At 66.6% G+C, this 20,305-nt stretch overlaps 2 protein-coding genes across 7 annotated transcripts in view; both read right to left on the bottom strand.

Moving 5' to 3' along the window:
• Positions 1 to 2: 2 nt before the first annotated feature.
• LOC104023053 (acylamino-acid-releasing enzyme-like) lies at positions 3 to 4,797 on the bottom strand. Of its 4 annotated transcripts, XM_087744013.1 has the most exons (22): positions 4,721 to 4,797; positions 3,796 to 3,925; positions 3,568 to 3,694; positions 3,387 to 3,480; positions 3,218 to 3,293; positions 2,978 to 3,141; positions 2,768 to 2,905; positions 2,588 to 2,679; positions 2,473 to 2,513; positions 2,275 to 2,396; positions 2,061 to 2,121; positions 1,894 to 1,991; positions 1,752 to 1,803; positions 1,577 to 1,665; positions 1,365 to 1,503; positions 1,205 to 1,288; positions 1,047 to 1,127; positions 860 to 948; positions 564 to 754; positions 392 to 494; positions 218 to 324; positions 3 to 149 (listed from the first exon to the last, which is right to left on the bottom strand). In XM_087744013.1, exons 1-22 carry the CDS (start codon positions 4,730 to 4,732, stop codon positions 44 to 46), a joined length of 2,196 nt encoding a protein of 731 aa, XP_087600139.1. In that variant the 5' UTR covers positions 4,733 to 4,797; the 3' UTR covers positions 3 to 43. The 4 variants fall into 4 exon arrangements, 3 of the variants coding, with proteins under 3 accessions (XP_087600139.1, XP_087600138.1, XP_087600140.1); XM_087744012.1 differs by having other exon boundaries at positions 2,768 to 3,141; XR_015701340.1 differs by lacking the exon at positions 3 to 149 and having other exon boundaries at positions 296 to 324; positions 392 to 481; positions 2,768 to 3,141.
• Positions 4,798 to 5,337: 540 nt separating this feature from the next.
• Positions 5,338 to 20,305, bottom strand: part of BSN (bassoon presynaptic cytomatrix protein) — a 95,714-nt gene continuing 80,746 nt past the window's right edge. For 2 of the 3 annotated variants that reach the window (XM_087743900.1, XM_087743901.1), the window contains 8 exons: positions 13,083 to 19,724; positions 10,239 to 12,357; positions 9,183 to 9,925; positions 8,724 to 8,820; positions 8,457 to 8,600; positions 8,212 to 8,266; positions 8,029 to 8,125; positions 5,338 to 7,522 (listed from right to left, as the gene is read on the bottom strand). In XM_087743900.1, coding sequence (XP_087600026.1) covers positions 8,226 to 8,266; positions 8,457 to 8,600; positions 8,724 to 8,820; positions 9,183 to 9,925; positions 10,239 to 12,357; positions 13,083 to 19,724 — 9,786 coding nt within the window. In that variant the 3' untranslated portion in view covers positions 5,338 to 7,522; positions 8,029 to 8,125; positions 8,212 to 8,225. The remainder of the gene's footprint in view (positions 7,523 to 8,028; positions 8,126 to 8,211; positions 8,267 to 8,456; positions 8,601 to 8,723; positions 8,821 to 9,182; positions 9,926 to 10,238; positions 12,358 to 13,082; positions 19,725 to 20,305) is intronic. The other variant, XM_087743899.1, reaches the window with a different exon arrangement.

The following is a 20,305-nucleotide window of genomic DNA, read 5'->3' as shown; positions in this document are numbered from 1 at the left end:
GGTGCTGAGCTACACCGTTTATTGGGGGGCGGCAGGGGGCTTGTTAGCATTGCAGGTGCTTGAGCAGCCACAGCGCCATGTTCATGAAGCCATCAGCTTCAGCCTCAACGCCGGCCAGCGCATGGTTGTTCCCTGGGTACCAGAGCAGCCTGGAAGGGAGAGGGGGGTTAGCGCCGTGCCCACAACCCCCCACCTGGGCACCCAGCACCCCACTCACCGTGTGGGGACCCCCCGGGCCTTGAGGGCACGGTAATACTCCAGCCCCTGCTTGGGGGGCACACGCCGGTCGTCCTCCCCCAGCATCAGCAGCACAGGTGCGCGTACCTGTGGGAGTGGCACAGCCTCAGTGCCAGCACTGCCGGTGGGGACGGGGATGGGGACAGGGATGTACCTGGTCAACATAGCGCATAGGCGACTTGTGCAGCATCTCCGTCCACTGGGCCGGGTCCGGCAGGGTGTCGGACGCGTAGGGCAACCCCGTCTCCGTCAGGCACCTGCGGGTGAGAGGGACGGGGGCGCGTGCAGGGCCGGGGCAGTGGGGGGCTGGGGGTGATGGTACTCACCAGTCAGGGATGTCGGTAGCAGCCACCATGGAGGCGATGTTCACCACAGGGTTGCGGACCACGCAGGCACGGTAGGAGTCCGGGAACTGGCCGAGGAGGTGGCACGCCAGAAAGCCCCCGTGCGAGCCACCCACCAGCGCCACCCGGCCAGCGTCCAGTGACTCCTCCTGCAGCACCCGCTCCACACAGAGCTACCACCACGGGGGACACCTGCTGAGGCAGGCAGCCCCGCTTTCCCTCCTTGGGGGTAACCACAGGAGTACAGGGTGCCCCAGGGCTGTGTGCCAGGGCCATACCTGCACATCGCGCACATCCTGTGTGCCCACGTTGCCTGGCAGGGAGGCCACGCTGTCCTGGCCAAAGCCCAGCGACCCGCGGTAATTCACTGGGAAGGGGGCAGTGTCAGAGACCTTCCTTCCCCTGCCCTGGCCCCACCATGGGCACCGTGCCACCCAGCAGCCCTGGCCGCCTAGCATCACTCACCCAGCAGCACGGCGAAGCCCATGCGGCAGAGTGCCGCCGGGTACAGCATCCACCCAGCTGTGAAGACGGAGTGGGGGCCCCCTATGAAAGACAAAGGCAAAGTGGGGTGACGCTGCCAGGCCCGGGCAGGGGCATGGCAGTGGGGGGCAAGCTCTTACCATGGGGCATCACGACCAGGGGTGGCTTCTGGGCAGTGGGACCCTCGCTTGGGCGCAGCAGGATGGCATCGAAGTCCAGGCCCCCTGCAGAGGCGGGGTGGGGGGGTGTCAGGGCTTGGCGGGGGCAGCAGAGCCCAGCCCGGCCCCCCCGGGCACTCACTGTACTGGGGGTGCTCCTGCTCCGGCGGCGGCTGCAGGGTGCGGATGCCCCAGCTGATGCCGGGCACGGTGGGTGCATCCTGCAGGCAGACCCACCGTGCCTGCGCCTCCTGGCTGGCGCTAGGCAGAACAGCCACTTTCTGCACAGAGAGAAGTGTCGGTGCTGGCACCAAGAGGGGCTGGTGGGTGCTGGGGAGAGGGGTGTCACCTTACCAGCATGGGGGGGCAGCTAGGGGTGGAGAACCTGGCCACCAAGATGTCCCGGTCTATGGTGAGGACAGACCAGCTTCCCTGTGGACCATCTGGGGAGGAGGGAGGGGTCAAACCTCCAGATGCGATCCCCTCCCCAGCGCTGGCACTGGCATGGCCCCGCCGGCCTGGCACTCACCGGCCGTCAGCGAGGTTGTGGCGCCCGTCACCGTGTCCACCACGAACACATCCTAGTGGCATGAGGGCACAGTCCAGCAGAGCCCTGACTCCGCCCAGCCCCCCTGAGTGCCCCTGTGCCATGCCGGCACAGCAGCCCTCACCTGCTGGCTGCGCTGGGCTGTATCCAGCACGAGCCTGCGGCTGTCGGCCGCCCAGCACAGCCCGGGCAGAGCGCCACAGTAGATGCCCGGGAAGGCGCCTGTAAGGAGAGTGGCAGCGGTCAGCACCCCCCCCGTGCCCCTCCCGCCACCCCCGGGGCTGTACTCACCCCATGCCTGCCGCGGCACAGCCTCCAGCACCGTGCTGGTATGCTTGGTGTACCAGTCATACTGCGGGAGACATGGCACAGGACGAGTTTTGCAGGGTCTCAGCCCACCCACCCCTGCTGCAGCCTGGGGAGGGGGCACCACCACCTTCCTGCCAGCCCCTGCCCTGGCACGGGCACCCCACCACCTTCCCGGTGTCCCCCTGGTGCCACTCACCATGCGGAGGCGGCTGCACTGCTGGTGGGGGCCCAGGGCGTCGTTCTCCAAGTAGACGATGCGGCAGCGGTCAGGGCTGAGCCGCGGGGACCACACGGCCCTGGTGTCCTCGGAGAGGAGCTCTGCACGGGCATGAAGGAACAGTGAGGGGCTGCGGAGAGCTGGGGTGCCGGCGAGGCTGGGGCACGTGCCGCTCACCGCATCTCCCGCCCGTCAGGTCCACGTAGAAGAGCGCTGACCTGCCGGCAGAGATGGGTGTTACCATGGGGCCGGGGGGCCTGGCTGTGGGGCCATGTGCCCCATGGGGACTCACCGGCGGTTGGTGCAGTGCCGCAGCCCCAGGCGGAAGGGCTCATGCCACCAGCCCACGAACACCACGCCGGTGTCACCGGGGGACCAGAAAGCCTGCAGGGAGATGGGGGGTGAGTGGTTCAGCCCACCACTGCCCCCTGAAACCTCCCTGCTCCGATTCCCCAGGGCACCCTGTCCTGACCTGGCCGGGAGAGAGGTGCTCCGGGACACCCTCCAGCACTGAGATGCTGCTGCCCTCAATGTCCAGGGCGCAGAGGACGGGCACGCTGCGGGTGCTCAGTGCTTCCCCCCAGTCCTCGTGGTACACGAACTGCTCACCCTGTGGCACAGCCCCGTTAGCTCCATGGCTGCCCCCGCTGGCCCCGGCCAGCCTGAGGTGGGGGGACCCCACCTTGAGGGGCGTGTCATCCTTCTCGGGGCGCCCTGTGTCCTCATCAGAGGTGCCCAGCTCCGGAGCTTTGCTCTGAAAGAAGGACTCGGCCTTGGGACGCTTCTTCTCCGCCACGTAGAGCAGGTGGGTCTCCGAGTGCGACCAGGCCAGGCAGCCAAACTGGTCTGTAGGGGCCAGTCAGGCACTGGCCACCCTGTCCCCTCAGGACCCCATATCCCCCAGCATCCCCTGGCCCCTCACCATCGTCATAGACGCTGCCGTGCTTGTCCAGCGCCGTCAGGTCGATGCTCTTCACCTTACGGTTCTGATCCCAGACCTGGGGGCAGAGATGCCGGGGTGGCCCCAAGCCACAGCGTGGATCCAGCCCTGAGCCGCAGCATGGATCTGCCTCCCCCAGCCCTCTCCTCACCTCCAGGAACTGCTTCTCCTTCTCCTTCTCCTTGCCAGGGACCTTGCGCAGGACAGCCTTCAGTGCCCCGCTGGGGGACTCCCGGCTCAGCAGCCTGTGGGCGGGTGGGCGCCTGTCAGTCCCCCACCACTGGCACCCCGAGGGGACGCTGGTGTGGGGGACGGGGCAGGACAGGACTCACTCATCCTTGATCTCAGAGCAGGTGCCGGCGGGCCCCGAGTAGACGACAGAGGCCTCGTCATGGAAGATCAGGTACTGGCGGCAGAACTTGACGTTCTCGGCCCGTGCCAGGTCCCGCTGCGACCACTCTGCGAGGAGTGGGGTGAGGACACCCACCACATCCCCGCCGGGCAGGTGGAGACCCCCCGGACACCCCCGGGCTCCCCAGGGGACCACCCTGTCCCCGTACCGGTGTAGAGGCTGCAGTACTTGCCCCCGTACTGGGTGGTGACATCGGGGCCGAGGCAGGCAGCGCTGAGCCCTGGGTGCCGGCTCAGCTCCCGGTAAAGCTCCGCCATCTCCTCCGTGTTCGACAGCACCTGCGGGACCCACTGGGCTGGCAGGGGGTGCGGGGCCGTGCCGGGGTGCGGGGAGGGCGATACCCGGGGAGTGGTGGAGCACAGGGGCAGTCACTGGGGCACCAGGGTACGGGGGGGGGGGGGGGGGGAGATTAGAAGGGTACCGGGGGCAGTGACTGCAGTACCAGGGGTGCAGAGCCGAGGAAGTTTTACTGGGGTACCAGGGGCACTGCCTGGGGGTGCACAGCCAGGGCAGTTATTGGGGTACAGGGCAGGCAAGCAGTACCGGGGCAGTACTGGGGTGCGGCGCTGGGGCAGTTACTGGCGTACCAGTGGGGATGAGGGTAGCAGGGGGCAGTTACTGGGGTACATAGCGGGGATTAGGGGGAACTGGGGCAGTTACTGGGGTACCAGGGGCAGAACCGGGGTGCAGCGCTGCGGCAGCTATTGGGGTACACGGGGGGATTCGGAAGGTGCCGGGGGGCACTGAGGGTGCAGAGCCGGGGCAGTTCCTGGGGTACCGGTGGGTATGAGAGCAGCAGGGGGCAGCTGCTGGGGTACACAGGGAGATTAGGAGGGTACTGGGGCAGTTACGGAGGCACGAGAGGCAGCCCCGCGGGTGCAGAGCCTGGGCAGCTACCGGGGCGCCGAGGGGGGGGGGCGAGGAGGGGGCAGTGCCCGGGACGGGGCTCCCGGGGGTTGCGATGAGGGGGCTCCCGGGGCGGGGGGGGGGCAGCGGGGCCGGGCGGGGTCCCGGGGCGGGGTCCCGGGGCAGTGACGTCACGGCTCCCCTCCTCCCCGCCCGCAGCCCCTCACCGGCGGCTCCATGTCGCGGCGGCGCGGCGGGGGCGGGGCCAGCGTCAGCACTTCCGGGACGGAGGCGGGGCCGGCGGCCTGCGGCACCTCCCATTGGCTGCGGCGCTGGGGCAGCCGCCCGCGCTTCGGCGCCCCCCGGTGGGCGCGGGCGGCGCCGCTGCCGGAGGCCTCGAAGCTGGGGCCCGCGCTGCTGCCCGGCCGGCCCCTCCCTCGCCCGGCGCCGCCCCAGCCCAGAGGCACCGGTTCACCCGCCAGCCCCGTTTGCAGCCGTACCCGGGGGCCAGGGCGCGGCCCCGCAGCTCCTGGGCCGCCCCGCAGTGGTTTCCCCGGCAGGTGGCCGTAGCACAGGGGCGCCGTGCGCAGGCCGGCGGGGATCGGGCCCTTGGGACCCCCAGGGACCCCCCAGCCCAACAGCCCGGCCGGGGGGGATCGGGCCCTTGTGAGCCCACAGGGACGCGCCAGCCCCGCAGCCCCGGTCGTGGGATGCAGAGCCCACCGGCGCTTGGTCCCAGCCAGGCCCACGGGGCTCCCAGCCCGGCTGCCCCCCGTGTGCTGGGGCCCGGCCCTCCCGTCCCCCCGCGCCGCAGGCAGGAAGCGGGGCCACTCCGTGGTTTGTGTCAAGTCCTTTTTATTCTGTTCCCACAGAAACACCTGGTGAGGGGGCAGCTTCTGGGAGGGAGTCACGACACAGCGGCGGGGGCGGTACGGCACGGTACGGCACAGTACGGCACGGTACGGGGTCACTACGGGTGGCACAGAGCACAGCAGACACGCACACTGTCACAATGTTCAGAGGGAGCGCACCCAGCGTCGCACTTACCGCTGGACACGGTGCCCGGCCGCGCTCGGCCCTTCCTCTTTGCACCCTCCGTCCCCCCGCCCCGGCCAGCAGACTGCCACGATTCGGGCTGGGGGCCCGGCCCGGCGCGGTGGGCTACATGCCCCCGGTCCCGGCGAGCGCAGCGGCGAGGTGGCGGATGTGCTCGGGCGGCGAGACAGGCCCCGGCGGGGGTCTCGGTCCCGCGTGCGATTTACACACTGTACAAGTATTTACAGCGCAAGGGGCGGCGGGGGCCGGGGGCCCGGAGGAGGCACCCTCAGGCTATGCACTTGTCATCGATGGGGAGAGGCAGTGGGTGTGCGCAGGGCCGGGACTCTCCTCTGTGGGGCTGCCCCACGGGAGCGCCGTGCTCCCCCCACCCCGCAGCCGCCGGCCTCTCCCCCAGCCTCGGATGCAGGCAGAGCCCCCTGCGAGGGACCTGCCACAGAGCGTGGGCTTCCCATGGTGACCGGGTCCTTGATAACAAGTGCATAAATCTGCTAAGAGCTTTCAGTACGGTGATGGACTGATGGAAAAGAAAAAAAGAAAAGTCCAGGCAAAGAACAGCAAGCACTGAAAGGCAGGTGGAACCGTGCAGAGAAGTAGCAAGCCATGCTCTACAATGGGACAGACGGTCACGGGCGCTAGGGCTGCCCTTTGGCAAAGTGGCCCTCCGTGGGTTGAACATGCCACGAATTCATACGCACGGGTGGTCGATAAAGAGTAGTTATCGGGTCGCTCAGCGGCACGCTTTGCAATGAAACCCTTAGGCGCGACATTGAACTGACTAGCTATTCACAGGTCTTGTTCTGGAGTCGTGTTATTTCGTTGCATAGAACATCAGGCGGGCAAGCGGGCGGCTGCTGCCCGTCGCGGGGGGCACCAGGGGGGTGCTGCCAGCGCGGGGAGGCGGCAGGGCGCGGGCGGCGCGTGGCTGTACGCTGGCAAGCCCCCTCCTCGGGCTGCCTCCCCCCCCTCACGGGGAACCCCCTCCTGGCGGGGCAAGCGGGATTTGGCCGCTGGTAACCGCGCTGGCCGTCCCCGCAAAATGGCTTGAGAAGGACTTGGATTGCACAGTAAGAGGAAGGATACTGCCGGAGGCAAAGCTCTCCTGATCTTGTTCCACGGGATTTGTGCTCTTTTGTAGCCTCCTGCACTCTATTGCTTCTACAGACGACAGCCCATGTGCTAACTTATCGCACAAAGCAAAGAGGGAAGAGGATTTGGTACAAAGTTTAAATAAAAAAACCCAAAACCAAAATAAAATGAACCCAGAGAAACTGAGAAAAAAGGACCCCCCCTGACGACGCCCCGTGCCCCCCCGGTGCAGATGAGGTATACACAGAAATCAAAGTGGGATGATTAAGGCTGTTCTTGAAAGAAAAGGGGTACCCGGCGGCAGGCGCGCTGGCTGCGTGGCGAGGGCGAGCGCAGCCCTTTCAATGCTTCCAATGGCTTCGGGGCGGCATCGTGTGCCAGAACACGCGCCTGGCCGGCAGCCGTGTCGGCAAAGGCCGGCTGTGCCACCTGTCAGAGTCCTATGGCCTCATATTTCGGTAGTGAAACAGTGTTAGGTCCTAGCTGACGCGCTCCGGGGGCTCCCCAGCGGGGCCAGGAGCGGGCCGCAGTGCAGGGGGCATGGGGATGGCCCCGGTGGGGTGGACGGGATCGGGAAGGAGGAGTGGCGCCTGCGGCGCCCAGCCCTCGGCTCACGTGGGGGGAAAAACCTATGAAGAGGCCAGAGCTGGGGTTCGGAGGGAGCAACTCTGCGTATAATCTTGAGAAAGGGCCACGGCCCACCTGCGGGGCCTGACCCGACGGTCTGGATCAGGCCCATCCCCTTGGGGCGGCCGCTGGGGCTCGCCACATGCCGCGCCGGAGCTGCTCGCCAGGCGTGGGGGGCGCCCGCCGCGGGGTATCTGCCGGGCCCCCACTCAGCCGCCGTTTGGTCCAGCATCCAGGGATCGCCCTGCTTTCAAAAGCTTGCAAGAGACAGAGAGAGAGGCATTAGCGTGAGCAGCGATGTCCCCACAAAGGGGACCCCGCTGAGCAGCAGTGCCGGCCCAAGCGAACGGGCGGCGGCGAGCCAAGAGGCGCTGCCGGCAGAGCAGCTGCTGCCGCCCCCGTGCTGGACGGGCTCCTGGCACAGAGCTCAGGCTGCCCAAACCTTCCCTGCAAACCCAGGGTCTGCACTAGCATTTGCATAGCATGGGCCCACGCGGGGATGCAGAGACCGGGGAACAAGGCCAAGCCCCCACACCTTGGCTTGGGGCCAGCACTCGGGGATGAGGATGGGGACGAGTGGCCCAGTGCAAAGGGGATGGGGCTGCACTGTGTCCTTCTCACTCTAGGGGCTGGGAGCGTGGCAGGGCAGGGCTCAGCGGGTGGCAAGTGGGACAGCAGTGCTGCGGGAGCCCTGGGGATGGCATGGTGGAGGGGACCGGTGTGATGGAGGGAACCGGTGTACGGCTGTGCCCTGGACACTCACCGTTATACTCAGAGTCCGGCGCCGCATGCTGAATTCACTGGCTTCTTCATAGGTTTTTCCACTGCAACGACTCGATCTCCACTCGCTTCCCAAACTCCTGTGGCGGGAGGGAGCGGAAGGGCATCAGGTGTAGCTGGGGCAGGCAGAGCCCATGGCACAGCGCGCAGTGCCGGCTGCACTCACCTTGTGCCGTTCTCTCACCAGAACGAAGTGAACTTCTTGCCAAAAGCCGACACCGCTGCAGGGAACCCAGGACAGGCATCAGCACAGTGCAGCCGCCCCAGCCGCCCACCTCCCTGGCCCCCAAACCGTGGGAGCACTGCATCCCGTTGGCTGCTCCCGGCCACTCCCATGGCACCCAACCCTGTCTCAGTGCAGAAGAGCATCAGTGCCCCGTCCCTGTCCCTGTCCCCATGAGCAGCTCTCACCTTCAGTCAGTTTGCCTGCTTGTTCCGCTGCCCCCCCTGGCAGGATTTTTGAGAAAACGCTCTCTCCTTCCGCCCCAGGCTGCCCTGTGCCTGTGCCGGTGGGACCACGCGGTCCAGCTGTCCTTGGACCGGCCTTGCTGTCTGCTGGGGGACAAACAAAGCCACCATTAGCAGGGGACAGGCCCTGCTTGAGGGGCTTGGCCAAGCCCCTGGGGTGCCACGCAGCCAGCGCAGCATGGATGGCACCGTGCTGCCGGGCCCACTGACCTGCTGCTGCTCCCAGGGGCTGTGCCGTGGGTGCTCTCCCTGGGTGCTGTGGCACTTTCGCTGTGGGTTTGGATGCGTCCGCCTGCTCTGCTTTCGGCTGGAACAAGGAAAACAGCTCTCAGGGCTTGCTCTCCTGGCAGAGCATCCTGTGCAAGTGGCCCAGGCCGGGAGATGACACTGAAATCCCCTAACACTGTGGGAAAATGGGCCCCGCAGCCCCAAAAGTGGCAGGGAGGGATCCAGGGCACAGGGATGTCCCCTCCCAGGTCTTCTCAAGGGGATGGCTGCTCCCGCAACACCCAGGGGCGGCCACAGTGGTCACACAGGTGGGATACGCCTTGCCCCATGGCTCCCGTCCCCAACCCTTCCCCTGCCAGCCCTTAGCCTCGGCCAGCCGGGCCAGTCCCGGGCAAAGCCGTGGGGTGGGGAGGCAGCCAAGCCAGCCAAGACCCTACTTACCGTTGGTGCTGGGTGCCCGCCCGGCTGGGCGTGGAGCGTGGCCGGCGTCTTCCCTGCCGCCTGGGCTGGCCCTGGCTGCTGCTGCGGTGGCCGGGATGACGGGGGTCCCTGCGTCCTGCCCCTGGCCTCGGGCTGTGCTGAGCCTGCTGGCTGAGCAGCCTGCCGCACTGCCGGCTGCTGCCGTGCCGCCTGCTGCCCTGCCTGCTGCTGCCTGGCCACTGGTTGCTGCAGGTGTGCGACGGGCTCCGGCTTCGGTACTGGGGTGGCCAGCCCGTGTGGCTGGGCAGGCTTCTGCGCCTTAGGAGTCTCAGCGCCGTGGTGGTGAGTGGCGGGGCGGGATGGTGGGGTGTACTCGGAGGAGCTGGGGCCGTAGGGTGCAGGCGTGCGGGGCTCGGGCTGCTGCGCCTTCTTGGGGGCGGCCGGTGGCCCGTGGCCACGGGGCTCATGGCGGCCAGGCTCCCGCGGGTGTTGCTTGGCTGAGCGGCGTGGGGGCTCGTCACCAGCATGCCGGGAGGTGCCAGCATGGCGCCCGTACTCCCCATGGTGCCGGTGCTCGCGGTGCTGGGGGTAGTCGTCGTGCTGCCACGGGTCCTCGTCGGGGGGCTCGTCGTAGTCGTGGTAGCTGTGCTTAACCGGGGGTCTCTTCTGCGAGGAAGAGTGGCCACCGTAGTGCCTGACCCTCTCTGCCCGTGCCTCCCTGGGCTTATCAAACCAGTCTGTCTCCTCCTGACCCAAATGATAGGCTTCGGAAACCAAAAACAAACCACAGTCAATCTCTCGCTCAAGGCCGCCCGGGCGGAAGCCATGCAATGAGGCGGGAGAGGCAAGCAGCGGGCACGCGCAGGGGGGACAGCCCGCGCTGGCGGGGATGGGACGCGGCACGGCACGGTGCGGCAGGGCACCGTGTGGGACCGGTTAACACCGAACACCCGGGGCAGGGGGAGGAAGGCACGTGTCAAGCAAACTCAGGCGGTGAGAGTGTCTCTGCATACGAGCGGATGGGCATGCCCCGGGGAAGTGCCATGCTCTGGGGTGGTCACCACGGGGAGCCGTTACCTTCACTGTCCGAGACAACGCAATGGGCATCGTCCATGCCGTAGCCCTCCTCGTGCTTGTACGAGTGACTCCTTGGCACGTCTTTGATGTGCTCTTGCACATCAGGCAACGAGTGGCTGGAGCAGAACTGGGAGCAGGGGTCCCCCGCCGACTGGGGGCCGGGCCCCCCCATGGCACGTGACCCCCCCACCACCTTCCCCAGGGGGCTGACGGGGCTCTCCTCCTCCGAGGGCTGCGTGCGGACGGGCGCCCGCCCACGGCTCTGGCTCATGCCGAGGGACGAGGGCTTGGAGCTGCCTTTCTGGGGGCGGTCCACACCCTCCCGCTCATAGGACTTGCTCCGGCTGCCTGCCTCCCGGCTGGAGGACTTTTCCACCCCATAGCCAGAGGAGCGGGTTCTGCTGCCAGCGGCGTAGACCCGCTCCTCCTCGTCCACCAGATCCCGGCTGGAGATGCCATAGTACTTCTGCTGCTCATAGACATTCTTCTTCAGGCCGTAGGTGATCTCCTCCTGCAGCTTCTTGGCCCTGGAGGCCACGTTGCTGCTGCCGACCGAGGCTGTCGCTGCGTAGGAGGCTAAGTCCGACTCCACGTCTTTGGCTTCTTCGATGGGGGAGAACTTGGAGATCTTCTGCTCCATGCCCTGCTTCCTGTGCTTGCTGCGCTTTGAGGAGACGACAGCGGGTGCCAGGTTCTTAGATGAATGCTTTGGCAGTGCCGCACTGGAGCCGTGCTTGTCCGCCCGTGAGGAGTGCCGGTACTCACTGTCCCCGTAGTAGTAGGATGAGCCAGTGGAGCTCCCTGACACCCTGCCATTGCCCTCCGTGCCCCGGTGATAGCTGTTCTTCCCTCGATGGTCGGGGCCATGGTGGTCATAGACGTCCTCCTCAGACTCCTCCTCGGCTCTGGTGTAGCAGCAGGGCCGGCTGGAGCCCTCAGTGTCCCCCAGCTCACTCTTCTCTCTGCTGTGGCGGCCGTCAGCACCCGTGCCTGCTGGCTCTGCTTTCTGCCCCTCCACCGCCGGGCTCTCCTTGGTGAGCTCACTGATGTCCTCAATCATCACGTAGTTACGGGGGATGTTCTGCTCCAGGCTGGTGTAGAGGGACTCGGAGGAGAAGCTGGCTGAGGGGCCCTGTGCTGTGCTGGCTCTCTCAGCTGGTCGGCCCTCAGGTGCCTTGTACTGCTCGTAGCTGCTGCTTGCTGTCACAGCGCTGAAGGTGACATCGGGGACGGCAGAGGAGCTGGTGGCTGCACTGATGACCTCGTAGTTGGTGGGGATCTTCTGCTCCAGGTCAGCCAGCGAGGTCTGTCGTGGCTTCTGGTGCCCGCCAGCCATCTCTGCCGGGCTCTGGAAGAGGGTGGGCTGTGCTGCCGGCATGGCAGCCACCCCAGCGAAGGCGCTTGGGGCTTGGTAGGGGTTTTGGGGCCGGAAGCCTGGCTGGCCTGGGGTGCTCAGATCCGGGTATGCAGCACTGGGGGCTGGGAAGGTGCCAGGTGAGGCGAAGGCGGGCAGCGGGGCTTCTGGCAAGCCATCCTGCGAGGTGCTGGCCACTGGGTACTGGGGGGGCTGCAGGCGTGCTGGTGGGAAGGCGGCAGGGCCCTGCGGGGCAGGGTACGGGTAGGCACCGTAGGAGGCGGCGGCAGTGGCGAAGTTGGGGTACTGTCCGGCGGGCACGGGGTGCAGGCCGCTGCTGTCGTAGGCAGCGAGGCGCAGGCTGTGCAGCTCACTGTCAGATAGGTAGTCGCGGCGGTCCCCGGGGCAGCGCAGGTAGGGGTGGTCCCGCCCGCCCCCTCGCTCCTTCAGCAGCGACTCCTTGCGCTGGGTGATGCCCAGCTCCAGGTACTTCAGCTTGGCATCGATCTCCTTCTCCTCCTCATCCAGCTCCGCCTGCTTCTTCCGCAGCTTGGTGGCCTCATGCTCCACCAGCTTCAGGTCACGGTCCAGCTCCTTCAGCAGGCTGGCCTTGGTGACCGGCGCAGTGGCCTTGGGGGCCAGGCTGCTCAGGTAGAGTTGGGGAGCGGCCGGGCTGGCCAGGGGGACGTGGGGCTCCTCGGGTGGCGGGCTGGGCAGCGTCCGCTTCACCTTGCGTGCCAGCGGGCTCGACTGCAGCCCCCCCACCTGCAAAGCCAAGGGACACCTGGTCAGGGGCGCGGGCGGGTGTCTCCCATGTGCTCCCTGAGCATCACGGAGCTCCTCCCATGCCCTGGGGTTGCGGTGAGGCGGCCCGCTGTGCACGTGTTCCCCCATGCACCGAGGAAGCAGCGTTTATGTAAAAGCACAATAAATAGGATGGAAGTAACAGGCAGGGCACTTTCCGTGAGTAATTACCAGGGGTGGCAGCCGGCCAAGTGGCAGGCTGGCCGTGTGTGTGCTGCTGCCTGCTGCAAAAACTGCTTTCCGTCCTCGGGCACTTGGCAGTGGGGCTCGGGGTAGCGGCCAGGGACTGCTGCTGCCCCAGGAATTGCCCCGGGCTCTTTGCAGGGTGCTTGGCAGCCCAAGGCAACTGCAGTGTGTGGGGACAAAAGTGGGAGCAAGAGCCACTGCAATGTGAAATGGAGCTGTGCATGGTGGCTGCTCCTCAGGAGAGAAGGGAGACCCGGCTGGGGCAGAGGGCAAGTGACAGCCCTGATGGGCTCATGCAGCTGGTGGAGCTCCAGGGCCTCCCACCGGCTGCTGGCTCCCGGCTTTGGTGCACACGTCTGTGCCCGCCGGCTGCCATCAGCTGCTGTGGGAAGCCAGACTTTTAAAATATTAATTGCCGCAGTGCTAATGAAACCGAAATGTCCCGAGGTGCCTCCTGGGGCCGTTCCCCGAGGGAACGGTTGTTCCCAGCGCTGACATACCTGGGTGCCGGGGAGCAGCGGGTGCTGGTAGAGGGAGAACCTGTCCTTGCTGGCCTCCTCGGCAGTGGGGCTGATGGGCTTGGGGTCGGAGAGGGAGCGCTGCATGGTCTTGATGGGGCGTGGCAGTGTCTGCTGGCGCTGGGCTGAGTCAGTGGTGAAGTGCTTCTGCGGGGGGACGTGAGCCTTGTTCAGCCGCTCGCTGGTGGCGAAGGAGGACTCCAGGAGGCGGTGGGGAGAAAGGGGGGAAACGGGCGAGTAGAGGACCTGCGGAGAGCGGGGCGGCTGGCGGGTCACCAGCTGGGAGAGGGACTCAGCTGGCAGATGGGACTGGTAGCCTATTTCCAGGGGATCCGGCTTCTTCTTCTCGAACTTGCCCAGGGTCTGCTGCCGGACAGCATGGGGGTCCAGTGGGCCTGTGCTCACCATCTGGATGTTGGTGGAGTAGGGAGGGATGGTGGTGGGCACTGTCAGCTGGGGGACCACAACGCCAGGCTGGGGGGCTGGCTCCGGCTCCGTCTGGCAGGCCAGGCTCTCGCCCCGCTGCGTCTTCTCTGGGGCTGAGATGTACTTGACGATCTCCACCCGAGGGTCATGGGTGGTGATGTGGATGGAGGGGGAGACACGGAGGAGCTGGTCGGGCTCTGTCTGCACTGAGCAGTCGCTGATGGTCTGGATGCCCACGCTGGCTGTGCCGCGGGCCGCCCCCTCCGGCTTGGCCTCAGCACTGGCCTCGGCATGCCGCGAGGGCCGGGAGCGCCGGCGACGCACGGGCTGCTCCCACTCCCCGCTGTCCTCCTCATCTGTCTGCACACTGCAGTCAGCGCTGCGCCGCACCCGCCGCCGCCGCGACAGCAGGTACCGCTCCTCTCCGTCCTCCTCGTCTGTCTGCACACTGCTGTCTGCCGTCTTCCTCGCCATGAAGGCCTCCCGTGCCACCTCCTTCTCGTAGGCATCCCGCAGCCGCGGCATCGAGTTCCTTTTCTTGATCCCCCGGCCGGGCTCCCAGGACTCCTCGGCTTGCAGCGACATGTCTGAGGCTGAGCTGCTGAGCGGCCGCTGTGGCACAGGGTAGCGGGGGCCGGTGGGTCCCTCCGGCGGCACCTCACCCAGCGGGGGCCACACCTGCCCGTTGTGTGGTGGGCCCCGTGGCACCTCGGCGGGCCCCTCGGGTGGGCGGGCAGTGGGCTCGGTGGGTGCGGGGAAGGTGGTCTTTTGCCGCTTCTGCTCCTCCAGCTGCTGCTGCAGCTGGTGCTGGAGCTGGTGGATGTGCTCGAGCTGGAGGCGCTGCTGGGCGAGCTGCTCCCGCTGCAGTGCCAGCTGTGCATGCCGCTCCTCCTGCTGCTGCTGCAGCACTTGCTGCTTGATGCACTGCAGCTCCTGCAGCTCCCGCTGCACCAGCAACTGCTCCTTCTCCCGGTGCCGCTGCAGCTCCGCACGCTCCCGTTCCAGCTCCTCCTGCAGCCGCAGCTGTCGCAGCTTCTCCAGTTCCACGCGCTCCCGCTCCAGCTGCAGCACGTGCTCCTGCTGCTTGCGCTGCCGTTCCTCCTCCCGCTCCCGCTCCTCCCGCTGAGCCCCGTCCAGCAGTGGTTTGGGCACCGTGGCCGCCTGCCCGCCCTCTTTGCCGGCTGTTGGTGCCACCGGCCCCTCAGCACGGGGAGCAGCCCCCGCTGGCTCCGCTCTCTGCAAGCCACTGGTGGGGGCGGTGGGGGCTTTGGGAGCGGGACCAGCACCCACTGCTGCTGGTGCTGCACTGATGGGCTTCCCCAGGTAGACAGGTGTCTCCATCAGCGAGGCTGCCGGGGCCGGCCGCCCAGGGGCAGGGTAGCGGTAGAGGCCCTGTGCTGCCAGCGGGACACGAGGAGTGACGACTGGCAGCCTGGCCAGGCTGGCCAGCGGAACCGCCGCCACACTGCCTGGGCCATAGGGTCTGTACATCCCACGCAGCATGGGCCGCAGCACCGAGGCCGGCTGGGTGGTGATGGGCAGCGTGGAGGCGATGGGCGTGTTGATGGTGGAGTAGATCATGCCATCAGCGGCCCGCACAGTGGCAGTGGAAGGGAACATCTGCCGTATGGCACCCAGGCGGATGCCAGGGACGTTGTACTGCGCCGGGCTGCCAAAGCCCTGCCGTGACTCGGGGAAGGTGGGGTTGTACATCCCGCTGGGTTTGGGAGGCGTGGGGCCCTGCTGCTGAGCTGTCAGCCCCCCCGTGCCCCCTGGCCCGGCGCCAGGGCCATAGGGCAGCAGGTCGGGGCCATTGGCGTGCCGGCCCCCATACTGGTCCATGGAGTTGAGGGCAGCACACATGCGGCTGATCTCGCGTGCTGTGGTGGCACTGTAGTGGGCCAGGCTGGACTCCTGGAAGCTGGCCAGGTCCCCCCGGGGCGAGAAGCGGTAGTCAGAGTAGATGTTGGAGGCCGAGCTGTACCTCCGCATGGGGAGCGGGTGGCCCAGCAGCTCTGCTGGCTGGCGGAGGTCAGAGAAGGAGCCATACTGCAGCCCCTGGCCCAGGTAACCCCCCTCGGCGAAGCCCACACTGTAAGAGTGCTTCATGGTGCTGAGGTCCACAGCGGCATCGCCTGCTGGGGAGGGGAAGGGCTGATCCCCCTTCGTGGGGTAGTAGCTCATCCCAATTTCGGAGAGGTTTGTGTCCGACATGGAGGAGTAGAGGCGGCCGAAGGCACCGGCGGGGTAAAACTTCTGCTCCTCGTAGAGCGCGGGCGCTGGGGCCGGCTGCTCCCGGTAGGGGAAGGTCTCCGGTAGCTCCGGCTCTCTGCTGCCATAGAGGGGCCCGCTGGCTTTCCGGCCGGGTGCTGCCGCCTCCCCGGCTTTCTTTTCTGGCATCTTGGAAGTGGGGTTGAAAGCGCCGGTGCAGCTGCCACCAAAGGGGAACTTGTAGACCACGTCGCAGCAGGCCACCTGGCTCTCTGGCTTTACACCTGTGAGGTCCAGCACATTGCCTGGTGGCTCCTCCTTCAACACTTTCGTCACTGGGCCAGCTGCCGCCTCCTCCATCTGCACCATCATCACCTGGGACTTCTTGCTGCCCAGGGCGAGGAAAGGGCTCTGGCTCTTCAGCTCCACTGGCACCGCCCGGTATAGCTCCGAGCACGGCTCTGGCGGGAAGGGCTGCGGGAGGCTGACGACGTTCTGCACCCCGCCGGTCTGTGTGATGAGCACGTCCTTCTTCGCCATCTGGCCTGGCACGCCGTACCTCGCAAACTTGGTCTGGGGGGCAGCGGTGGGCTCGGCCTTGCCACCCGCTGCCCCAGTGGCTCTGGCAGCGGCCGTCTGGACACCCTGCTCCACCTGCTTCACTTGCGCCAAGCACACCGGGCTCCCGGTCCCCTGCCCGAAGTCCACCCGGCTCTGGAAAGGGTCTCCATAGACCACGGGCTGCTTGGGCTGTGAGAGCAGCATGGGGGAGGCAATGGCCAGGCTGGCGGTGCTGGCTGCCGCAATGATGGCATGGGGCTGCTCCTGGGCATTGAGGTTGATGATCAAGGGCTGGATGGCTGTGGACTGCCGGCTTGGGATGTGGTCCAAGGTCAGGCAGTACTTTCTGGCCTCAGTGGCCAAGGAAGTGAGATCCATGCCTTGGTCTGTTATGATGATGGGGGCAGACTTCAGCGCAGTCCTTAAGTCCACGGCGTTAGTGCTCGGTGCCTTGGGCCCTGGCTCGACCCGGGACGTGCCAGGGATAGAGGAGATGCGGCAGAGGGAGATGTTTTCCGCAGGGAGTGCTCCCCAGCTGTACAGCCCTGTGATGCCGTCGGTGGCTGAAGTCACAGCAGGTGCCTTCTGGGCATGCTCCTTCACCGGCTGTGCCCTGACATAGGCACCCGGTGGTTGCTCCGGCTCTGGCTCCTGGCTGTAGCCATGTGCTAACAGCTGCCGGCTCGGCCTGGTGGGGGACGAGGTGGGGGATGTTGAGGAGCCAGAGCTGGCCGGCTTGGTTTGGCTGGCTGCATCGGCCGCTAGCGTGATCAGCATGAAGGGGGCGTCCTGTGAGGAGGGCTGCCGGGCCAGGCGCGGTGAGCCCGCCCGGTGTGGCGTCTGCGTCCCCTGTGCCACCATGGGGGAAGAGGTGGCGGGGACGGCGGCGGTGGGACCCTCATAGGGGAGGAGGGGGCTCTGCGTCTGTGTGGAAAACTCTGCCGTGGCCTTTGCAGCACGGGTGGGACTCTGCGTGGGGGAGGTGGGCGAGAGCGGAGGGCTGGAGCTCTTGAAGAAGGGGTATGTCTTGGACGGTGGGGCCCTGCCGTCGCTTGTGGCTGGGAGCTTCTCCCTGCCCATCTGCACGCTGATCTCCACAGCTGCCTTGCTTCTGCCAGCATCCTCCGTCTGTGAGCTGTAGCTGACAGTGCTCTTGACCGGACCATAGCTTCTGCTGGCTACTGACGGGGCCTCCGGAGCTGAGGAGCTATAGCTCCGCGGCACGCTCCCGGGGCCACCCGCTGCTGCTGTCGTCACCGTGCTGGTGCCTTTGCCGTAGGCGTAAGGTGTGGCAGCAGCCTTGGACACCGGGCCAGGTGCTGCCGGGGTGCTCTGGAGCTTGGCCAGGTCTTGCCCCTCTTTTGCAAAATGCTGGGTGACCCGGACATCGGGAATGGCCTTGCCATCGGAGGTGGCAAAGGAGACGGGAGCAGAGAGCTGCGTGGGGCTGGTGCCAGGGGTGAGCGGACCGCCGTTCTGCTTCATCAGGTCGGCGTAGGCGCTCTCGGCATTGAGGAAGCGCTTCTCCTGGTATGTCTCCTCCTGCCCCTTTGCCTTCTCTCCCTGCTCGAGGGCCAGGTCAAAGGAGGAGGACTGGTGCATCCTAGAGATGTTCTGTGAGGTCTGCAGGATCTCCTCGTACACTGCTCCCGCCTTTGGCAGGGCGCTCGGATAGCTGGGCTGGGAGGGGCGCGCAGGGCCACCGTCGTACTGGTACTCCTCGGCGTACTGGTACTCGAAGCCGTTCTGGCCTTCGGTGCCATGGTAGCTGACCTGCTGGTAGGTGCCACTGTAGGAAACGGCCGGCTGGTCCTGCTGGACCTGCTGCTTCTGCATCATCTCTGCCTTCCTCATCATCTCCTCGTAGGCTTCCTCGGCACTCTTGAGGGGCTTGCTGGCAGGCTGGCTAGGGCCGCTCTCCCCCTTCTCTGTTGGGGAGTACAGCGACATGAAGGTGGGCAGGTTGTACTCACTGCCCGACTTGTACAGCTTGGAGGCCACGGCATCAAAGCTCTCAGCCTCCGAGTCGATGGAGGGTGAGTACTCGGAGCAGGAGGAGCGGTGCAGCTCCTCCATCTCCGCCGCCTGCCGCAGCTCCTCAGTGGGGGAGGCATCCTCGATGGGGGAGAGGTTGCTGGGGGGGGTTTTGGAGCGCTCCCTCCTCCGCTGGGCCCTCAGCTCCTCCTTGTCGCGCTTGGTCTTGCGCGCTGTGCTGCGGATGCGCTGCTGCTCCACCTCTCGCATCTTCTCCTGTTCCCGCAGCAGCTCCTCTTCTTCCCGCAGCTCCTCCTCCTCAGACGAGTCCTCGATGGTGGGCAGCAAGGGGCCATGCGAGCGGTGGCGAGCCTTCCTCTGCTGCTTCACCTCCTCCAGCCGCTGCCGGCGGCTGGGGCTGCTGTCGCTGTCCTCCTCCAGGGAGGAGATGGAGGTGGGCGAGGTGCCCGAGGTGTAGCTGGGCGTTGTGGCCGGCAGGGTGGAGGAGTACTCGCCCCGGGAGCGTTCCTCAGGGGAGCCCGTCAGGCTCTCCATCTCCAGCTCGGGCTCCCGGTCCAGGCTGGTGTCTGCCTCCTGGCCCATCTCCATCTCCTGGCCGTAGCCGGTTGTGCTGTTCAGCTCAATGGTCTTGAAGCGCCGCAGCCCGCCCTGGGCCGTGCTCAAGTCATCGCCCTCCACCGCCTCCAGCTCCTTCCTCTCCTCCTTGTACAGGCCGCCGGGGCCATGTGGCAGGCGCCGCTTGGCCGACACCGGCTCTTTGCCCTTCTCTGCCTCTGCCTTTTGCCCAGCTTTGGGGATGCCGTACTTGGCGCGCCCATAGCCCTCCTCCTCCTCCTCCTCGAGGTTGTCCTCCTCTGCACTCATCTCCAGGATCTGCCTCCGCATGAACTCCTCATCACTCGCCTCTGCCTCACGGCCTTTGGGCCGGGGGGGCACTGGGGAGAAGCCCCCCTCACTGCTGTCCTCCACGTAGTCGTGCCGCAGCTTGCTGCCAAACTCGTCTGAGGACTCTGCACTCTCCCGCCGCTCCCGCTGGTTCTCCCACTCCAGTGAGTCCTCGTCCTCCTCCAGGATGTCCTCCAGCTCCTCGTCCGAGTCGAAAGCTTCAGGGGTGATGGAGAGGTACCGTGGTCGCTGCCGCTGCCGCTGCTCCTCCCGCGGCTCGGGGCAGCCCTTGCCACGCTCGGTGGGCTCCGGTGGGGCACCCCGGCCTTCCAGGAGGGGCCGCATGCTGCTCTCCAGCTTGGTGAGCTCGGAGGGGCTGGGGGGGCTCTGTCCAGCCAGCCCAGTGCCGCTCAGCTTCTCCTCCTCCTGCTGCACCAGGCCGGTGATCTCGCTCTGCGAGCTGGAGATGCCGTCAGAGGAGTAGCCAGTGTCACTCAGGCTCTGGGGGCTGCGGGACAGGTCCGGGGGGTAAGGCTTGCTGCCGTCCTGTGGGCAAGGAAGAGCACAGCGTCAGACCCAGGCAGCTCTGGAGCTGCTCCCCCTGTTTCCCCCCGAAATCCTCCCCTGGGGAGCATGCAGAAGGTCTGGGCAGCGTTGGGAGCCAGCCCAGCATGAAGGATGGGGGCTGCCCCGTATCCCCCCTCAATGGCTCGTCAGCAATTTCTCTGCGTGTTGACAAAGGCAGGTGATAGAGCGTGCTGCAAGTAGGGGATGGCACAGCAAACAACCTTGGGGTCACAGGCATTGTGGGACTCATAAACATGTTTAAAAAAATGGGCCCTGTAAGTGTTATCTCCCTGACAACTAACATGAGAAAGCTGTCAATATTGATTTTACTACCCACTACTTAGTGAGCCAGCGGTGGCTGAGCCCGGCCGTAAGCCTTGGGGTACTGGTGGCCGTGCGCCCTTCCCTGGGGAAGGGGTGTGCAGGCAGAGCTGCCTGCCACTCTCCCCAGGCAGGCAGGCAGGCAGCTGCCTCCACAGGGACGAGCAGGAGCACTGATCATAGAGGGGTCTGGGGAGGGGGCAGCCCTTGCGCCCCAGTGCCTGGCCAGGCTGGTGCAG

The sequence above is a fragment of the Nipponia nippon genome, unplaced genomic scaffold, assembly GCF_047370975.1.
Source record: "Nipponia nippon isolate SJK-2023a ecotype South Korea unplaced genomic scaffold, ASM4737097v1 scaffold_9, whole genome shotgun sequence".
Classification (NCBI taxonomy): Eukaryota; Metazoa; Chordata; class Aves; order Pelecaniformes; family Threskiornithidae; genus Nipponia; species Nipponia nippon.
Note: the sequence above shows the minus strand (reverse complement) of the source record. Positions and strands in the feature narration are given on the sequence as shown.